This window comes from Halichoeres trimaculatus, unplaced genomic scaffold, assembly GCF_033239565.1.
Source record: "Halichoeres trimaculatus isolate MK-OKI-2021-1 unplaced genomic scaffold, fHalTri1.1 fHalTri1_scaffold_23, whole genome shotgun sequence".
NCBI classification, from domain to species: domain Eukaryota; kingdom Metazoa; phylum Chordata; class Actinopteri; order Labriformes; family Labridae; genus Halichoeres; species Halichoeres trimaculatus.
The window spans coordinates 3100608-3120604 of record NW_027437201.1 but is presented as its reverse complement, the minus strand read 5'-3'; the positions used below and the strand labels follow the sequence as shown (position 1 = coordinate 3120604).

Sequence of the window (19997 nt, the reverse complement as noted above, 5' to 3'; positions counted from 1 at the left end):
TAAATTACTCTGAAAAACCTGAGTTGTTTTTTTTTCTTTAAGTGAATGCAATACGCTTCCGTACATATTGCCCTGTTTCCTAAACTCATTTATTTCCTGGCTCTGTAACCTCAGGAGCTTTGTGGCAATACAGGGACAGGTCATGGACACAGATCAAATATTTCCTGTTTGTGTGATTTTATATCAAAACAGTTATTTTATTTATGCTTAGAAAATAATGAATGAAATATGAAAATGTAATTATTTGTGCCGTTGGAGGCATTTCCCAACCCAAATACCTATGTTTTGTGACCCAATAGGAGTTTTTAACCCCCACATAGGGAACCACAGGTGTGTATTTGTTAGAGATGAAAACTGACAATAAAATGTTTATAACTCCAGGTTTTTAACCTAGAGTCAAATGGTTAAACTATTTGTCAGTTTTAATGGATACAACATACTGTGCCAGTAAAAATACTGTAGATCTAAGCTTCAGGTGAGATGTTTGAAGCAGTACTTGCAGGTGTGTTTTGGACCTCACTGTCAAATATCCAGATCACCAGATTTAAATGTGTCATGGGGTTAATGTCCACTGTTTTCTTTTATTTGGACGACCCTTTTTATCAAAGTTTTCCTCTTTGTGGCTCTTTCTTGATTTGGCTGTAGTCATTATTTGCCTGTAACTCCTCAGCAGAGCAGGAATCAACAGCTTAGTGACCGTTATTCTTCAGGATTATAAATTGAAGCAAAAAGCTGTATTGATGCCATTGAAATTAATTCCATCAAAGCATTTGTTCTCAATTGTTTAAGCCTGATTACTTTGGAAAAAGCAGCAGCCTCTACGTTATTGTATTCTTTGTAACAGTCAGCAGCCATTAAAGTCTCATTACAGACGAGAGAGAGAGAGGGGTTTCCCTCCCCTGGCTCGCGCTGCTGTTCCTGAGTGGGGCCGACAGCTGCCGGGTCTTCCTGACTTGGCTTCCTGCATTTCCTCATCACTTCAACACTCCTCGTCTGCTGCCTCCTATTCTGGCGGATGAAAAAGCAGACAATGCAGGTGCAGTATGAATTCATATCATGTGTGAGTCTTACAAACTACAATTTCTACACTTCTCAGGATTTCAACTTAGCCTTACGTCTTTGGTGTGGTGTGGTCAGGCACAATAAACTTTGCAGTCAATAAACTGCAGAAAAAGATGACAGATTGTTCTTTTTTTGCTCAAATGTCAAAATAGTTCAGCCAGTGAGTGATCCACACACAGCACAATCAACTCAAGTCATGAGAGCCTTGTAATGTGTGCAAACAGGAAGCGTAACAGGACTTTATCTCCTCCAGGACCTTACATCCCTGGCATTCTTCTCATTATCCCACGCCTATAAAAAGGAGCTATAAAAATAATGAAGTACAACAGGACCCCATTCAGTCAACTCAGAAGAATGCTGACACAGAGAAGCATGTTGTTCTTCCACGTACCACGGAAGGACAACATTTAAACTCAGTGTGTCAGCTCAGCTGTGAAGTTAAAAGCAAGTCTAATCCTGCACTGAATGGCTTGGATTAAACGGTTTAATTACAAAGCAAACACTCTCCTGCCACCAAGTTATTTTCCTTGGGTTTATGTTAGCATTGCACAAGCTATTTGTGAAACACTATAGCCCAACTTGTTGCATAAATGTCTTGTGCAAGAATGACGAAGTTTAAACATCATCGCCCAAAAGCCACATTTAGTACAGTTCAGCCACATCCTGTTGGTAAAGACGTTCGCACCATCTTCAAGCTGCACTAAGAGCCAAACAGATATCAAAGATCATACACAGTGTTCCTGCAAAAAACAATACAGGGTGCAGCTTAACCCCCCTCTGAGCAGGGATGCATTCCTTCTAGCTGGGAATTCTCCACATTCCTCAGATGCATCCCTAATTGAGGCTGGGCTCATTGTCCCAATCAGAAAACTCAGAGTCAAAGATGATGAAGGGTTTCAGTTAGGCTAAATATATTTGACTCACTAGCTGAAACATTCTGGGTCACTTTTATCTCCATGCATCTGGAATAACTCGATTAGGTCCTTTCTTTCAGGTTAATAATTTAAAAGTCTGCATATTTATCACAGTGAGTGCACCAGGCAGCCCAAAGCCTCACCCTAGGCCTATCACGATAATCAATAAATCAATTAACCGAACAATAAATAAAAACGTCCTCGGTAAGTTTGCCAGCCTCGATAAAGTGACACGTGCATGCATGTTTGTTTTCCTCCTCTCTTTCCACCAAAGAGGCTGAATGAGAAGATGACTCACTACGTCCATCTTTCCTAACATCGGGGTGCATAGGTTCTGTAGCGGATTTATAGCGGAGTGAGCATCTGTCAAAAATGCGATCTTTGGGGTGAAGATGGGGCTGCTCGCTTGTACACACGGAGAGAGCTGAAGTGAGCGTCCTGAGGGGTAAGGAGGAAACACACACTAATATGAGTGATGGCACAAAAGATACGCTTCTTAAGCCGCCTGCCACAGTCCCATATTTTGTTTTTTTATTAGAATGAACAAAGTGTGAGCTCATGAACACCAACGAGCTGATATGTCGCATTTGTTTGAAAACAGTGGCGACGAAGAAGAAGAAGGGGAGGTGCAGCGGAGCCTTGTTCTTTGACAATCCGCTCTTACTGAGGCTTTTGGTCGGCAAAGTAAATAGAAATAAAAGCGCCAATTGGTGGGCGCTTAAAGACAGCTACATTGCCAAAGAAATGCAGCCCTTCAATACGGTTGAAAGCCAGAAATGTTCAAAATGTTTGACAGACAGTACGGATTGACTGGGAAAAAGTACATGTTACAAACAATTCAGGAACTGTATAAACTCCCTTTTATTTAAGCTATAGTTTTTATTGTTGTTGGGTTTTTTTGGGGAGTTTTGTTTTTTCTTTAGAGATAGGGTCTATGTTTCATTGTTTTTGATTAGTATTAATTATTTTCATTGACATATATTTTTTTCTAAAAGAGAGTCCATTTCATTTTCATTGTATTTTTTTTCTCTTTCTTGTTTGTTAAATTTATTATATTTTTTGTTGAATTTATTTGATTTAAAAGATCCTGAACTTTTAATTACAGTTAAATACTCTTAAGAAATTAAAGTTTCTTGCTTTTGATATGTTGTACTCACTTTATTATCCCATTTATCATAATTACATCAATTAAAAAAGGGGGAAAAAATCAAAATAATATTGACAATAATATAATTTATCGGAAATAATATTTTGGAAAATTACCGTCTAGCAAAATTTGTTATTGTGACAGGCCTAGGAATCCCTGAGTTTCTTGTTATGGATTTGGAAAGTAACCCAACGCAGCCATCAGAATGTATGAACATTTTCCATCCTGAGTCTGACTTGATTAAGTGTGCTTAAGATTCTGGCTCAGGAGAATTCAAGAGAGATCATAAGAAGGACGTCTGTGCAACATGTGGTTTTCTGGGCAACACGGACGATGAGGTAGACTTGATTTCTCTTTGGCTAATCTGCTTCGTATATTTATGGTGTAATGATAATAGACAACTTCATTCCCTTTCTTTTCTAAGCATGAGCCTTCCTTCAACAGTAATTTACTCCTTAATGAGAAGGTTCAGACTTCCTCTGACTGAGTCATAAAACAGGTGCAAACACAAAAAAAAACCACTTCGTTCAGAGAGTCTTCAATTCTTTTAACAAAGAGCTCAAAGATAAGAGCCTCACACTGTTTATTTACTGATCTAAGCTTCGCAATGTACAACTAACAAGATGAAACCAGAACGACATCTGATCCCCAACTTCTGTGAGATCATAACACTATCCATGTTGTAATGTTGCCACAGCAACTGGAAATAATTACAGGCCCTTCCATTCATTCAGACCACCGCTGGAAAAATCTGATCACAATCAAAGCGTCCAAAGAGCCTGGATCATTTCACCCCCAGCTGCTTGAGGTTGCACGGGACGTTTCGTAAGGCAGGGAATGCTGACAGGCGTAGAGTTCATGTGTGATTAATGAACAGAAATGTAGCGTAATGTCCCTTTATTTACAGCAGTGTTTAAGGAGTTCAAGAAGAACTTTAAATCAAAGTGACAGACATCAAGCTGTAGGGTTTATTGTCTTTTCTTTCTCTTATAGTTAAATCTGATTAGTTAACTACAGCAATACCAACAAGGGCCTGTGTCCACTTACAGCATTTTTTGCTCTGGAATCAGCTATTTTCTATACAAAACCAACATGTTAGGTGTTTTTGTTTGTTTTTCTTTTTGTTTTTTTTTTGCTGCACTCACACATTTATGTTAGAAAATATCTCAATACATGAAACCCTGCCACTCGTCAATGTCACTTCCTACTCACTAACCAATCAAAGCCAAGAAGGGGGAGGACTTTTTCCAACAACACAGGTATTTGCTTCTTTCAATGCCAAGACACAATTATTTTTCATTCTTTTCAATATTTCTTTGAAAAATGACCTTGATGTACAAGTATGGCTTAGCGGTTAAGTTTGAACGCCCAATGAGGCCGGCGTGTCACTTCCTATTCTCACCCCCTCACCTGCTCTATCCAGTGTCCTGACGTCCTCCCTGGTTCATGACGAGAAAAGTCTGAAAACAAACTTTAATCAAAAGGGCTTGAATAAAAGTAAACACCAAAAGCAGCAATGAGGAATGCTTTGAAATTGAGGTTTTGGAGGCTGCCAGAGCCACAATTCTGCCAGTGGACACAGGCCCTCATGTGATCTGTCACATTGAGATATATTGTAAGGATGATTTAAATGTTTTAACAATGTTTCCTCAAAAGTAACCTTTAATCATTCCCTTTCAGTTTGATCGTATTTCATAAACAAATATTTACAGAATCAAGTTTCTGTCCCAAGTGACATTTAACCCCATTATTTCACTCCAGGATTTTTTAAATGTTAAGTCTTATCAGTGTGGTTTAATTTGGCAAAAAAAAGTCTTCCTTATATCTCACTATGACATCAAACACAAGCATAACACGTCACCTTAAAGCGTTTATGTAACGCTCTTTAGAGGAAGGAAGTTTTGTTCGTGCTGACACGTAAATGGGAACTCAATAATCTCTCATTATGGAAGGCAAATATCTTCACTGACAGAAGACACCAGTGCAATTGTCCAAATTTATCTCCCAACAACTGTCAGGGGCTCTATGCTTGACCAGGCTGACACAGAGAACGACACACAGGAACTAAGTCTGCCTTATTTTAGTCTCTATCCCTTCCTCCTCCTTTTACAAACCACTCTATCTCACAGCAGCCTCATATCCTCCTTTTCCTCTCGAAGAAACTTTCCAAGTATTGGTTTGTGTTCACGCAAACATGAGGAAACAGAACTCTGACTTCCTTACTTTTAGCTGTGACAGTTGCTCAGAAGAACATCCACTGTGGTTCTTTTTGATTCTAAATATAAGTGAACCCACAGCTGTAGCTGGTCATCAGGGTGCATGTAATGTTTCTCTAAGAACAGTTTGGAAATGCATAATTAATGGCCCCACAGAGACATTTTAACTGTGCCGTGCGGGTAGAAATCAAGGGCACTAACTAGGTATGAAAATGTACAAGTGCCTGCCAAAGTGCGTCAGAATTACAGGAGGGGGATTTTATTTTTAGGTCTTGTTGCTTGATTGTTATTTGGCAGTTTATTCAAACAACTTGTCAACAATTTGGGGTCGATTTAATTGCTTTAGGTGCAGAAGAGTGTAGCTTTAATGCAGGATCAAGGCCTATTTCTCCTCCTTTTTCGTACAAAAATGTATCCATCCTTTTCATATGATGTTACCATCACTGCTCTCATGCATCCGTTAAGCATAAATGGGCCTTTAGTCTGGGTTTCCTTGTAACCTCTGACCAGTCAGACCTTAGTATTCATTTTGGATAACTAATTTATCATTAGAACACACTTTCCAGCCAAAGATATTACATTTTTGATGAGGCTAACTGGTAATTCTGATGGGTCAGTGAAGGCAGCATTGAACTGCCACAAGAAATTCAAACTTTGTGGCGTTTAATTTGCAGCCATAGTGGAGGACGAATGTTTCAGTGTCCTATCTTTATCAAATTGAGTTGTAGAGCATAGAAGGGATCAAGATGGTTAAGATTTTGCATTGAGTAACATCCCCTGAACTGTCCAGTGTAACAGCCTTTAGATTGTCTTTCAGTTTCATCCATTGAAAACTACTGCTTGACACCTGGAGTAGCACAAAAAACATTAAATTAGCACTTTTGAGTAAATTTTGTAATAAGCCATCATAATTTGACAATAAATTCACTTCTTGCCATTCATTGATGCTTTGAAGATCGCTGTGCCATGATTTCCCAATGTCTGATCAGTCAGTGAAGGCAGCATAACGTGATTCCATGCCAATCAGCAGCTCTGGCACGTAATTGATCAGTTTTTTTCATCACAACTTAAAAAAAATCAGATGAGTTTAAAGAGTGACATCTATGAATTTCTGATTATCACTCATTCATTGGGAGAGTCGTAGTAGTGTTTGAACTACCCACTCATTATGACTCAGTTAACTGAACGCACGCATTCTACATTGAGGTTTCATTCATTCTCATCCATGTAAATCTGGATCTGTGTGAGTGTTTTGCTGTTAGCTTAATCAAAATGAAACATAATGTTACTGTAGTCTGATTCAGTGCCTGGCGTGTACACACCAGCAGCAGTGCCTACGTCAGGATATGGCAGGCGGCACCAGAGGAGGCAGGGCATATTTTCAAGGGGAAAAGGGCGTCACTGCCCTTTGCCCCGAGCCAAACAACTTCACAAAACTTAAATAGCATACCTTCATGTCCTAGAACCAGGAGACAAAGCAGCTGAAAGTGTACAGTGACGGGTGTGAATCAAAGTTCGTGTATTAGGACCGGACCGTGTGGGACAAAGAGCGACAGGTATAGCTGCTACAAGCAGCCGTAGACTTTATCAGGTATGATTTTCACTATGGATAAAAGTTACTCACCCGGACAAGGTTGCTAACAGCCGCCTGCACAGCAGCCACTGGCGCCGTAAGATCCGGAATAGCTTTCCCGTCAACTTCACCTTCTTCGTGCATTATCACCAGATGGGATATCTGCTGAGCCACCGGCTCCAGGATACTTTCTATCGTCTTCGTGTGGAAAACCGGCATCGTGACAACTTTAGAGCACTATCCAAGAGAAAAATAAGCACATAAACTACTGCCTGTGGCAGTTATCTCCTGTACTCCAGCTACAAACGCGTCAAACAACCCCAGTAGCCTATTTTTCCAGGACAGTTACCCCGTCCGGTGTGAGAACTACAACTACTCCCGTGAAACCGTCAATGTGAAAACTCCAAGTCAGAGAGTAGCGCGAGCAGCCTAAACGTCACCACCTCTGCCCGCCTTCTAGCCAATCAGAGAACGGGAATGCAAGTTCCCTGGTGTATGATTGGTCAATTAGGCTGCCGCTCTGGATAGTACCTCCCGCTTCAACTCAGGCGAGTTTGCTAGAGATCCAAGTGCTCCCTAAATTACGTAATAGATTGTCATGCCCTAAAAAGGGAAATATGTGTCTACTGTTAGTGAGAAGTGGATTCCAGACTCTGTAGGTTAACCATTCAGACAGGCTTCTGGCACTGGATCTCTCAGTGATAGGAGAGCATTTCACTGACCCTTCTGAAAACTGACAGGCTAGACCAGGATATTCCAAATAAGTTTTTACAAAGAATTTAAGAATTTATTTCTTGACAGGAAAGTCCTTTGAAATGAATCATATTGTTTACAAGCTTAAAGCTTAAGTCCATAAAGTCGCAAATGAAATGTCATCATGGGGATGTTTTGTCACATAATAACGCCTGAATTATCATTTTTATGCACTGGGCCTTTACAAGTACATTTAAAGGTGGACACAATCTCAAAAAGACAATGTTAACGAGGTCCTTGCGTAAAAAAAATGTTTCTGTCTGACCTAAGAAAGTCATTTAAATATTTTAGCAATTATTTTTCAGATCTTAAATAAAGTTAGTCTTTGTAATTCACTGGTAAATCAAAACAATACACTTAATCATCAATTTTGATGCCATATGCCACTACTTGGATGCTTTTTTTTCTCTCTTTGTTGACTGCAGTCTCAGGTTAGGAGATAAAATCTCTTTCTGTCTTGACCCACAATGCAAAAACCACACCCACACACAACTGTTTACAAACTTAGGCCACAGCCTGGTTGAGATTGCCCCACAGCGACATTTTGTGACATTCTTTCAGTCCCTCCTCTGCACCATTTCTTCAGTTCTGCTCTCCATCCCATTCTCATATCCTGAAATAACGATATTTCAGGAATGAAAACCAATGGCCAAGCGTACCAGCTAAGGAATTCCCACAGAATCCCAGGAGGGACTGCAAGGCAGCGGCCTATTGCCTAAAAAGGAAGAGTCCCAATAGAAAGAATCAAGGAAGTTACTCTGTTTGAACCCTTGAGTAAACATACGAGGGGCTGATATGCTTTTCTTTTAAACAAGGGGTTATGACACCAGTTCAAGAGGTTTTAGTGCCATGAAAGTTTCTAGAAAAATGTTATGACATATTATGAGAAGTTACTCGGTTTATTTAAAACAGATACCTGAAGATATTTATTGTTGATCAATCATTAATTGGTTACACTTCAGATATGGAGTTTTAATCCAAATGTTCTACCAAATTAAATGTAAAAAAAAAAAAAAAAAAAAGAAAACAAAAATTGCGCACTAGAGTTTATATTCTCTTCACTTCCTTGATTGAACCAGAATCAAAAATACTCAAGCAGCAGAATATTTTCCCCTGCATCCTCCAAGAAGTCAGGAAAAACTCTCTCCAGCTGAGTCCATCCTCAATATAGACATCAAAGATGGCCTGGTGTCGAGTTACTGACAGGGCAGTCCCCTGTGTCTATTCTGGAATGTGAGCAGGCCGACTCAAGATGGGTGGTCTTCACCTTTCCCTGTACTGTTGGCCTGATAAGAGAAGTTACTATTCTTACACAGAAGTGGAATGATGTTCTGATGTACTCAGCACTATGACTTTTACGTTTAAAAACATACCAGTTTAGAAAAGATCACTCTTCAAAAGCCCTTTCCCACCACACAATGACTGAAAGAGCACAGGAAAAGGAGCCTGGTTGGTTTCTTTGCATTTTTAACATATTTTGAAAAGAATGAGCAGTTGGCGCCATCCTCTGGGTCAAAAAAGTCATTGCAGTCAGAGAAAAGTGCACGAAGAACACAAGTCAATCTCAACTATTCATTCATACTATATCCATCATGTTCATTTTAGATACTGATTTAATCCATGGGAAAAATCAGCTCTGAATGCACCTGTGGACTGGACTAAACATGGTAGCAGATTTTAGTTTGCACCTTGCTGAATTTTCAACCTCTTTAATCGATCTGTGGTGATTTGTCGAGCTTTTCTTCTGTTTGAAATTTTCGTTCATTAGTAATTCAAAAGATTCCACATAATCATAGTTTCCATCATGTACCCCTTCATTCTGCCTGTCTGTTGTCCAGATGAAAGTCTAAAGGAACATTTTCTCCTCTCACACTGTCTCTCAGTGGCATCCACAAAGTTGGAATGGATAGAGGATTTCTCTCAGTCTCATTCACCAACTGGTTGTTAGCTAGCGTCAGCATCATGGCCTGTTGGAACGGCTATTTCTATCCAGCTTGAACTCTCCATGTACTTCCAGATCTGGTCTACCCTGATGATTTTTTGTCCGAGTCATTTATCACAGGACAGTCAGATGGTTGGGCCAAACGTCGTTCTGTAAACTTTGTTTGTGTATCCACAGAGGTTGCCTATGTAGAGGGTACTGGCATGCACATGAGAGGTCTGAAAGATGTCTGAAAAGAAGCCTTTCTTGAATACTTAAAAATGTTAGTTTATTTGGGCAAACATAATGAAACATTTCCACAGAGTAATCTGTCTCAGCACCTTTAGCGTCCTTTTCATCCGTGACCTATCCTGTCGAAAAGAGAAAAAGAAACAGTTTTTCTTGTTTCAGTTTTTCTCACGCACCACCCTGAGGTCAACTTTTTCTCTGGAAATGTCTTTTGGATGGATTGCCTTTACATTTGTTGTCTACTTGTGATAAATTGTTCACATATTTAACATTTCCCCATCTTAAGGTCAAATTCTTTTCCCATTAGTACTTTGATTTTTGATCTGACCTACAGGACCTGAATTCAAACCAGCCTGAACCAAAGTTCCTGTGAGTCCCATATACTTAACTATACTATGGAAGGTGGTACCAAATTGTAGCCTCACAGGGGAGAAAAGTGCTGAAATTAACATCACTCTGAGTTTTTTTTTTTTTTTTTTTTTGTCTCATTAATGGGCTAAATATCTCATCACACCCTAGTACAGGCTAAACTTACCTGACAAGCACAGAAATAAAGCCAATTACATAAACAAGTGTAATGAGGGAAATAGCTGCCAGTGCAGCAAGCAAAGTATTTTGACATGTTTTTAAAACAACATGTTATGCTTAATTTTAAAAGAAGAAAAAGAAAATGTTGTCTGACTAGGTTTAAGGCATTTTTTGCAGTCTATTCCTGCATAATATCTATGAAGTAACCTTTTTTTTATTTCTTTAAGATTTTATTAAAATGTGTTGTGCTGTAGTACAGCTTTGGATTCCCTCTGAGGAGCTGGGAATAAAGATGTTGTGTGTTTGGAAAACCACATGAGGGCACTAAATTCAACAAATAAAGCCAAGTCCTTGATTCATTGTTCCATAGAAAAGGCTCAAACAAATTTTTAAAATGTTTTGAGATTAAGTAACCTTTACTTTGCCTGTCCAGGTGTATTTTTTAGAGTACATGGCAAGATTGCCAGTGTTAATTCAGCAATCTCCAGCATCACTCTTATATTCTCAGAGTGGTGTTTTGCTAACTGATACCAAATGATAACGGTTTAACTGTCTTGATGGTAAGACATAAAAGAGCATGACAGCAGAAAAAGATGTCTTCCGTCGATCTGATTGATATTTTCGTCTCACCGATTTGGTACATGTCATCATCCAGAGAGACTCAGCAAGAAAGCAGTGCTCGGGGTGCCTGACTCAGTACCATTGTCGTGCTCTGTGACAACAGCAGCATCAAAAATGTGGAGGAGAGTCATAAAAAAACTACCGCCTGCTCAAACTACTCATGAAAATCTAATATCACTGGATGATTTAAGCAGAGCCAAGTTTATGTAACTGGCTTCAGTGTGGCTGTGTTTCTGTCTCATGGCTGTTGGTTAATTGGTAGGAGTGTAATCATTTTCAGAGCAGGAATTTACAAAATGTACTGTGCGTAGTTGACAGAGGAATATTAAGTACCTTTTTCAAAAATCAGCGTCATGTTCACTGTTTTTTTCTCCTTGGAGGGAGCAAAGTCTGAAACTCCAAGAATCTGCTCTTCTGACTTCCTGACTTATCAAACAAAACTCTTCATGGTTTAAACATCTTTTAATTGGCTTTTTCCTGTTATTCTTCATTACATACTCAGTTAAGATTAATTATTTTATTGGCTTTCAACTCTACTTTTTGTGATCAGTTGCATTTCAATAGTTAAGAAAAGCAGCATTTGTTCTATGTCTTCTCAGGGAAATGACAAACCTCCCACAGAACCATCCAGAAACCTTTACATTTCATAAATCACATCACTGCAGCAACTTAGTCGACTCAAGGAAAATGTTCACTGAGCCGAGAACTGGCAATGATTGCAGAATCAAGCAGAAGCATCTCTGCCAGCACACCGAGTTTGGACCAAATATGCAGAATTTATTTTTAGATAACAGAACATAAACCCAAGTGGTATTTAATGTGTAGGTTTTGAAATGATCATCTCCCACAAGCATGCACCAAGCCAGGCAAAGGGGGAAAGAAAACACCTTAACTGCACCTGCTACACGGGCCAACACAACTCTGTCTTAATCCTTTCATCAGGGCTTCAGTGTATTATCATCATTATGAAAAATAAACAATCTTAAAAACTACTTTTCATATTCTCAGGTGAAGCAAGAAATGTACTTTTGTTTCTGAGGGATAAAACTCTTGAGCTGGAAGAGTTATTAGTTTTCTTAAGTCACAAATAGGAACGACTTGAAGCAAAATTCTGTTGTTTGATGTTAAAAAACACATTTATTTGGCAGTAAATGTCAAGTTTTTTTTATTTAAGAAGTATTTTTCGTGAATATGGTTAGGGTAAGACTATTTATTTTCAGTCGTTCTTTACTTTATGAATCGTATGTTGATTTCTGTTGTATTAGTTTTCTGTGGAGCTAATTTTTATTTAAGCGGACTATTCAGTAATTTTTAGCTTAAATGTCAGTCATACAGTTTTGATGGCCTAACTTGAATTTTCCTCAGGATAAATAAATTATCTATCTATCTATCTATCTATCTATCTATCTATCTATCTATCTATCTATCTATCTATCTATCTATCTATCTATCTATCTATCTATCTTCTGTTAAAAACTAAGGACAAATGTAAACCATACATTCCCAATCCCACCCTTGATAAAACAAATAGCTTAAGTTTGATAGCAAAGTCATGATTAAAAATTAAAACTATCTCCAAAATTATTTTTCTTGGCAGGCGCCTAGCATGTAATATTGTAGCATGCATACATTTGGGGATCAATGCTAGAGTTTAGCTTTAGCCACAACTTCTTCGCCTGACTTTTTCTTTAGACTAAATATGTCAACAATTTTCTTCCCCAAATTGCTTTAATTTTTTTTTTTTAATGCTAAAAGAACAGTATTAGCTGAAGAAAATATTCACTAATTGCTGAGTAATGATAAGTTTGATAGCTGTAAGCTAGCTGGCTTTGGTGAGCCTGGCTGTCTCTGTGGACTACATTAGCTTGTAGGCCTTACTGTATATTAATAAAAATCAAGTCAATACTTATAATTTAACCAAAGGACCACAGAAAAGTCAGGTATAACAGTAAAGATAATTTAGCGTGTGCTGCAGCCTCTATTATTAAACACTGAATATCTGTTATTGCTTCCTAACCACAGGAACTTCTCCCAGGTAGCATTCTGAAATTTTAGAACAGCTAGCATTAATGCAAGCATTCAAGTATTAATGCTATAAAAAGTAATGCTACCAGCAGCTGTCCGTTTAGATTGTTCATAGTCTCAGTGACATCACTCATTTATTCCTGATTAAGAGTTTTGAAGCCCATTATTGGTGGATGCCATATTGAAAAAGCACAACTTAACTTAGCTTCATCAAAGTTAGAATGAGGTAAAGAGGCAGGCCTTTAGCCTCTCTGCTGACAGATCAAGGGATAACTTTGATAACAAATACTAAGAGTTTTGAAAACATTCACCCCTTTCACAGTGGTTCCTGATGGAGAAATAAGATATTTAGATGTAACCCAAAAAACAAAAGGCAAAACAATTGGTTTCCTATTCAATCATACATTAAGAAAATACAAATTCAAGAGTATAAACATGGAGATATGTGCAGCCACAGAGATGCCCCAGTTTCTCTTTAAGCACACCAAAGCATTGCTAAATATCCAATATGGAGGAAAAAATGACAGTGCAAAGCAGTGTGACTGAGGTATTTACATTTTACTAGTTGTTTATAAATAGTGTCTTCTAAAATAAAGATACTTTTCATTGGACAAACTTCCAGAAAATCTGTTTCTCCATGCGTGTTCTGTGCCCCAAATATCACACTCCTTCTTAATGTCTACCCTGGCTGCCAGTAGGAAAGTGCCCTCCTCAGCCCTGACTCAGATTGTTGGTGAGTGTATGTTGCTCACTCTCTCCTCCCCTTGCGTCTTTTCTTTTTTTTTTTTTTTTTCTCACATGCCGTCTTCCTCTCTCCCTCCTCCTCTCCTCTTACTCTCTCTCTTCACTCTCTCAATCCCTCTCTCCTTTTGATCACTTCAGTCCTTTGCTCCACTCTCCTTTACTCCTACACTGCTCTGTCACTCACTCATACCAGCTCTCCATCTCCACCAACAGAGATCTCCAGTGTCTGCGTTTTGCCAGGTGGACGCACTCCCCACAGTCACCATTTCCACTCCGGAGAGTTCCACGGTGGCTGCGCAGCCCCTTCCCCGGCTGAGCATCGGGCGGAAGACCCTGGTGGCAGCTGCCGTGGGGGTCATGCTGGTCCTGGTGCTGGTGGTCCTCATCCCTGTGCTGGTCAGCTCTGTTGGCACAGGTGGAGCGGATGACAGCTCGAGCCACTTCGAGATGCTGGGCACCTGCCGCATGGTCTGTGACCCCTTCCCCAGCACGGGCACAGCAGGCACAGGAACTGACACGTCAACCACGGGCCTACAGGTGGACAACGAGGCAGATCTTAGTGATCACAGCATAGGGCCACCCTTGCCTACTTACAGCGCTCACGGCCCACAAGGAAAACCAGGACGCCCGGGTAAGCCTGGACCCCCGGGACCACCTGGAGAGCCGGGTCCACCTGGCCCTAAAGGACCACCAGGAGACGGCGTTGACATTGTACGGACAGGGATTCTAGGTTTGGGCGGGAAAGGGTCAGTCAGCACTACCACCTACAACACTTCCCCTCGGGTGGCTTTTTACGCGGGACTACGAAACCCACAAGAAGGTTACGATATTCTCCGCTTCGATGATGTGGTGACCAACATTGGCGGGAACTATGAGGGCGCAACGGGCAAGTTCACCTGTAAAATTCCTGGAACATACTTTTTCATCTACAATGTGCTGATGAGGGGAGGAGATGGTACCAGCATGTGGGCTGACTTGATCAAGAACGGTCTGGTGGGTGAGACTTGAAACTTGAAAACTGACCCAACACCAACATTTAACAACTTATGTCTCAAAGTGCTGCTGAATACTTTTCTTTTCTTTTCCAGTGCTAATTCTGATAACTAGACTTGGGTATTGGCCTATGCCATCCTGCTGGGGCTAAAAAACTAGCATAATATCAATCAAAAAGCACTGTTTACTATTTTTGTTAGCTTTGACGAACATCATACTGTCTTCTAACACAGTGTTGTTATAATTTACCAGAAATCAACTTGCTTTCTGGAGGGTGTATTAGTCATAGTCAGTCCTTTGTGTGTATTTATTATACCTGATGTAGCATTTTAGGGAGCATTTAGTACTGGTATCCTAGCAATCCTAGACCCTGATCCCTAACAAATGGAAAAATGACTCTAAATATGGAGCTAGAGATAGTAGAGAATTACTGACATTATGAACTCTGAATCATACATTAAAGGAACCAACACCAATCTGCTCAGGGAGCGCTGTAACCAGTGTACTGGCAGTCTTAATGGAGTAGTCATGCGTTCATGTGGATAGTGATTTCAGGTCTGTCGTGGTCTGGTGTTATAGCCCAGTATAATGACGATTCACAGTGGCATGCTGCCACATTGTGTATCTGTGCATATTACACATCTGATGATGTACACGTTGAAGTGAGTGGAAGAAGTGCAGCCCTATCTCAACTCTGCACACATCAGAACACAGCCCGGGGTAGAGGCTAGTTCAAAGCTGGTGCCCTTTGAAATACAACAAACTTCATGGAGTCATGATGTGCTAGTGTGCGTTATCAGTGTGCCTGTCAGGCCCAGGCGTTTCACTCTCAAATCATGATATTTGCTATATTCATGGGTAATTTTGTAATGTCTTCAAAGCCCCGGGAGGAGACACTGATCAAACACCATTTAAATCTGAACCTTGATATTTCCCTGCAAACATCTCAGGCTGAGCTGCTGCAAGCTGAGCACAGAGTAAACACAACACCTCACACACCTGTGAATTATCATCCTCATGGTGCCAAAATATCCAGCTTTTTACACCATTCTTCAAATTTTACACACTTAATTTCATTCCTCACTGTTTTATGATGCAGCATGTAATCAAAAACAGAGGACACACAGTTTGAAGTAGGTGTATTGTCTCTGGGTAACAAATAAACCTTAAACTGCACAAGACAAACTTACTTTATTCACATTATCTGCACATTATATTTATGTGCATCACAGTAAGGAGAATTTGTTTTACACTGAAAGGGTACCACACGCTCTAACAATACATAATGTACAATTATGTGTCCAATCAGACACACACTGACACAATCAAAACACTTATCCACTTACATTTCTAAAAGGGCATAAAACACTTATTAATGTAGAAAATGGGAGACATTAATTGGTTTAAATCAAAGGGATAAAATGAAATGAGTGGTGCGTTTATGGTCCAATAAGCCTGATATGTATTGGAGACACATGAAGGTTGGCGTGATGTTTAAATCTCACTGATTCAACTGTTGGGTATATCCTCTCTGCTTCATCCTTCTTTTAAGAGTGACTAGACACTGTAGATGCAAAAACATACACATAGTTACACATAAAAAGCTATATTCAACTAAAATTAAAGTGGTTGAGATCTTATTTAGCAGGGCCTGAATTCTGTCTATTATCAGCTGATCTACCTGATCAAAGGTAAAAAGGTCAAGAAAAAAAAAATAGTATAAAAGGAGAATTTCAAGTTTCTCAAGTTGTGTTGAACCTCAATATGACCAAATTTGCCTAAATACTTAAATGAAAAAAAAAAAAAAATCTAATGCGACCAAACACTCAAACACTCCCTTTGTGGTTAATGAACGCCAGTCAGGAACAAAACACTCAAACTTCTGATTCAGATATCTTAAGTTGCATTTAAGGAGCCCAAAAGGAAAACATGTGCCCAATGATTGAAGCAAAAACTGGTGTAAATGACCAAAATACTGATAAAAGACAGACTGTGAATGTATTTCTTGTCAATATAGGACATCATGCTGCTGAGCAAAGCTGGGTTTGGCAACAGGGAGGGAAGAGAAACCAGGCTGACGTGTCAAAAAGCCATCAGCGTGCTGTCATCTGCAGCTCAACCTTTACTTTTAAAGTTTATTTCCACAGAAAGATGAAGCCACAAACAGAGAGGGAGAAAGACCAAACCTGGCAACCCAGATCACTCTGTGTTAACTGGACCTGACGTGTGAATCTGTCCGTCACACAAAGCAGCTCCTAACACCTTCAGTAATTACTCTGTGTTGATACGATGACTCTCATATTTGGTGTAAGGTGGTATTTTTAGTGTCCCACTCAAAAAGAAAAAAAAAAAGGTGAATGTAGAGCAGGAGGCAAAGGGGATAGTATGCTCAGCCATCCTTCCTCAGAGGCAGACTGACTCAAAGCTGACCCTTTCAGTTGAGTCATGGGAGGAAAACACGATATTTACCACAGGGGACACACTTAGGAGGAAGTCTCAGATACACTCCACTGTTCTCGTGCTCTGTTCTCAGAATAAGGTGGTTGAGTTCAACTTATGTGTGCATCAATTTAAGATTTCATTTCCTCATCATCCATCACTCTAAATGTGGATGTTTAATGAGTTATCACATTCATCGTCCTGTCTTCTTCCTTGTGTCATATTCCAGGTTAGAGCCAGCGCCATCGCCCAAGACCAGGACCAGAGTTATGACTATGCCAGCAACAGTGTCATCCTTCATTTGGACGCAGGCGATGAAGTTTTCATAAAACTGGATGGAGGGAAAGCTCATGGGGGCAACAGCAACAAATACAGCACCTTCTCAGGGTTCATCCTCTACGCCGACTGAAGGGACTAGACGCTCCCTCTCTGACTTTTTGCTCTTGCTGTAAGGTTGACATTGCCCTTAGCCACTCATCCACAGTCAGATAGAGTATTTACACGTTTGAGGTCAGTACTGACACGGTGACTAACGCTGCGGATCTGTGGTTATGGGTAACCGTCCACCTCCTCATCCATACGTTTCAGTGTGAACAGGGTGCCTATGCCACGAGGGCGAGGGGGACGTGAGCAGCCAAACGACGCAAGACAGTCGCCGCCGTGTGTCACGCTAAGGTGCAGTTACAGTCCTGACAGTGCAGAAGCCTCGCCATCATTTCTGAGCTGTCATGTCAATTTCAAGTGTGGGGATCCAACAGTGGTGGCGAGTGCGGTGTGTGTTCAAAATGGGATTATGTTCTTTTTTTCTGTGATAAAATGTTGTGCTTGCGGAGAAATATGGGAATAGTCACACACTGGATGCCAAATTGAGATTATGCTACATAATGTGCTGTGTCTCTGAGTGAAGATGTGGAATATCATGTCTGTGAAACATTTGGCATTTTCTTGTGTACATACTGTAAGTTTGATATTGGCTCTTGTGTCTGGACGTTAAAACACTCAATGTGCGTCTCTTGATAGATAAATGTAGAAATGTGTAATAGTTCATGTGCTCATTTCTTGGGATGGATTTTTCTTATTCATGCATGCAACACCTGTTCAAATGTTCTGTATGTGTGCGCTGGTAATAACGAGAAATACAGTGGTTTTAAAAAATGTTGGAATATGTGCAGATTTGTTGCTTTTTCATTAAAACTGTTTTCTTTTTCCCAACGCTTAATGTCACCTCCCTCGTTATCGGCTGCTTGCATCGCTCAGTTTTCCAGTAAAACCAGCGTTTAGCTCCGTAAATGTTACACACAAGAGAGCCAGCAATCAGCGCAGGGATGATCACTGTGGGGGGAGAAAAAAAAAGGAGTGGAAATCACAGCTGTGTTAAATGCCAAGTGAAGCGGGAGATGATTGTGTTGCACAATCAAAGGAGAGATGCTTTTTTTCTTTTTTCATGCTCTCTAATGGGTGTGGAGACGCTGGGATGGAGCGAGGAAAAAGTCAGGGGACGGGTGTTAGAACGTATCATGACAAAGCTTAGATCAGTGTCGGAAAGTAATCCAGGGCAAATTATGCTCTGCTGTGACGGCGACACAAGTGTCAGAGACAAGAAAATAGCTTCCAGGCTCAAACTGTAGAAAGCTGTATATTTATTTTTCTGTTTTCTTGAGCGCTCACTTTGATATTGTGAAATTCTTTGGACATCATTCACCTTTGACATGAGGAAAACTTCCTCTTTTCAACTTGGTGAACAAAAAGTTTTGCGTGTCTGGAGCTGTGGATCTGAAAATAATGTCACATTTAGTCATTCAAAGGTTACAAAACTGAATATCATCCTGATGCTTCATCTCAAAATGTCACATGGAGCTCAATTAAATTCAACATTTTCTTTGGAGACGGTGTTGATTGGAACAGCAGTGCAGGGTAGAGCATCCTGTCGTCTGTTTAAGCGCTCCATACAGCGAAGGCCATGGAGCCCTCTGGTTGGATCTTATGCAGCAGAGTTCCTCCAGATACAATTAAGACCGAGGGTCCGTGCCTAAGCAGAGGTCACCCTCCAGCCAAGGAGGGGGGCTGCGGAGGCTGTTTCCTCCTTGCAGGGCGTATGAGCACATCGTCAAATTAGAGACCTCATGTCAGGATGTCAAAGACGAACGCCTGAAGACTGAGAAACACTGAAAAACTACAGGAACTGTTCAAGTATGCAACATGTGGACGATAACAATACAAAAAGCTGATATTTTCTCAAGAGGTGTTTTTGTCTTATTTTCAGTAAAAAATGTATTTTTAGACCTAATATGAGCCACATTCACCTGACCCGTCCGGAAACATGTCTAGTTTCAAGTTATTTAGAAACAAAAATGAGGTCTGAATTGCTGTTACAAGTTAAATAATCTGCTAATAGAACAAGAGAAAAGTTACTTGTATAAAGACATTATTCTAGTTTCAAGTAGGGATGGGTACTGAATTAGGTACTTTTACAGGTACCGACCAAATGCTGTCAAAAGTACCGAGTATCGACTCAGGTAAAAACCAAAAGGTACCATGTTTAGGTACCTAAACACATCCTTGTGACCGTGGGGGAATAGAAGAGTAGGCAATTTTCCACGCTGGGTATGAACACACCATTGCAAGGTTATATATCGAAAAATAAATATGTTAAATTGAATTATTTTTATATTTCATTAGTAAACAAATTGATATTCTCTACCACATAAACACAAGAAAGTACCGAAAATTGGTACCGTTGAGTACCGGTACCGATTGCCAGGTACCGGGCTTTGGTACCGTATCGTTTCAGGTGTGAAAGGTACCCATCCCT

At 40.1% G+C, this 19997-nt stretch overlaps 2 protein-coding genes across 2 annotated transcripts in view; one reads left to right on the top strand and one right to left on the bottom strand.

Annotated features, from left to right (window-relative positions):
- The window catches only part of LOC141785398 (vinculin), a 39365-nt gene extending 32053 nt beyond the window's left edge, over nucleotides 1-7312 (bottom strand). Inside the window, exon 1 of the mRNA XM_074663719.1 lies at nucleotides 6964-7312. Coding sequence (XP_074519820.1) covers nucleotides 6964-7131 — 168 coding nt within the window. The 5' untranslated portion in view covers nucleotides 7132-7312. The remainder of the gene's footprint in view (nucleotides 1-6963) is intronic.
- A 6653-nt stretch (nucleotides 7313-13965) lies between these two features.
- Nucleotides 13966-18324, top strand: LOC141785155 (C1q-related factor-like). The gene is made up of 2 exons (XM_074663310.1): nucleotides 13966-14746; nucleotides 17415-18324. The coding sequence occupies exons 1-2, from the start codon at nucleotides 14111-14113 to the stop codon at nucleotides 17592-17594; spliced, it is 816 nt and encodes a 271-aa protein (XP_074519411.1). The 5' UTR covers nucleotides 13966-14110; the 3' UTR covers nucleotides 17595-18324.
- The last annotated feature ends 1673 nt before the right edge of the window (nucleotides 18325-19997 follow it).

What these genes read in the sequence shown, in the direction of transcription:
- LOC141785155 (XM_074663310.1), top strand. Translation starts at nt 14,111, where the DNA reads ATGCTGGTCCTGGTGCTGGTGGTCCTCATCCCTGTGCTGGTCAGCTCT. An exon ending in ACTTGATCAAGAACGGTCTG is followed by an intron (nt 14,747 to 17,414) that starts GTGGGTGAGACT and finishes GTCATATTCCAG; the next exon opens with GTTAGAGCCAGCGCCATCGC.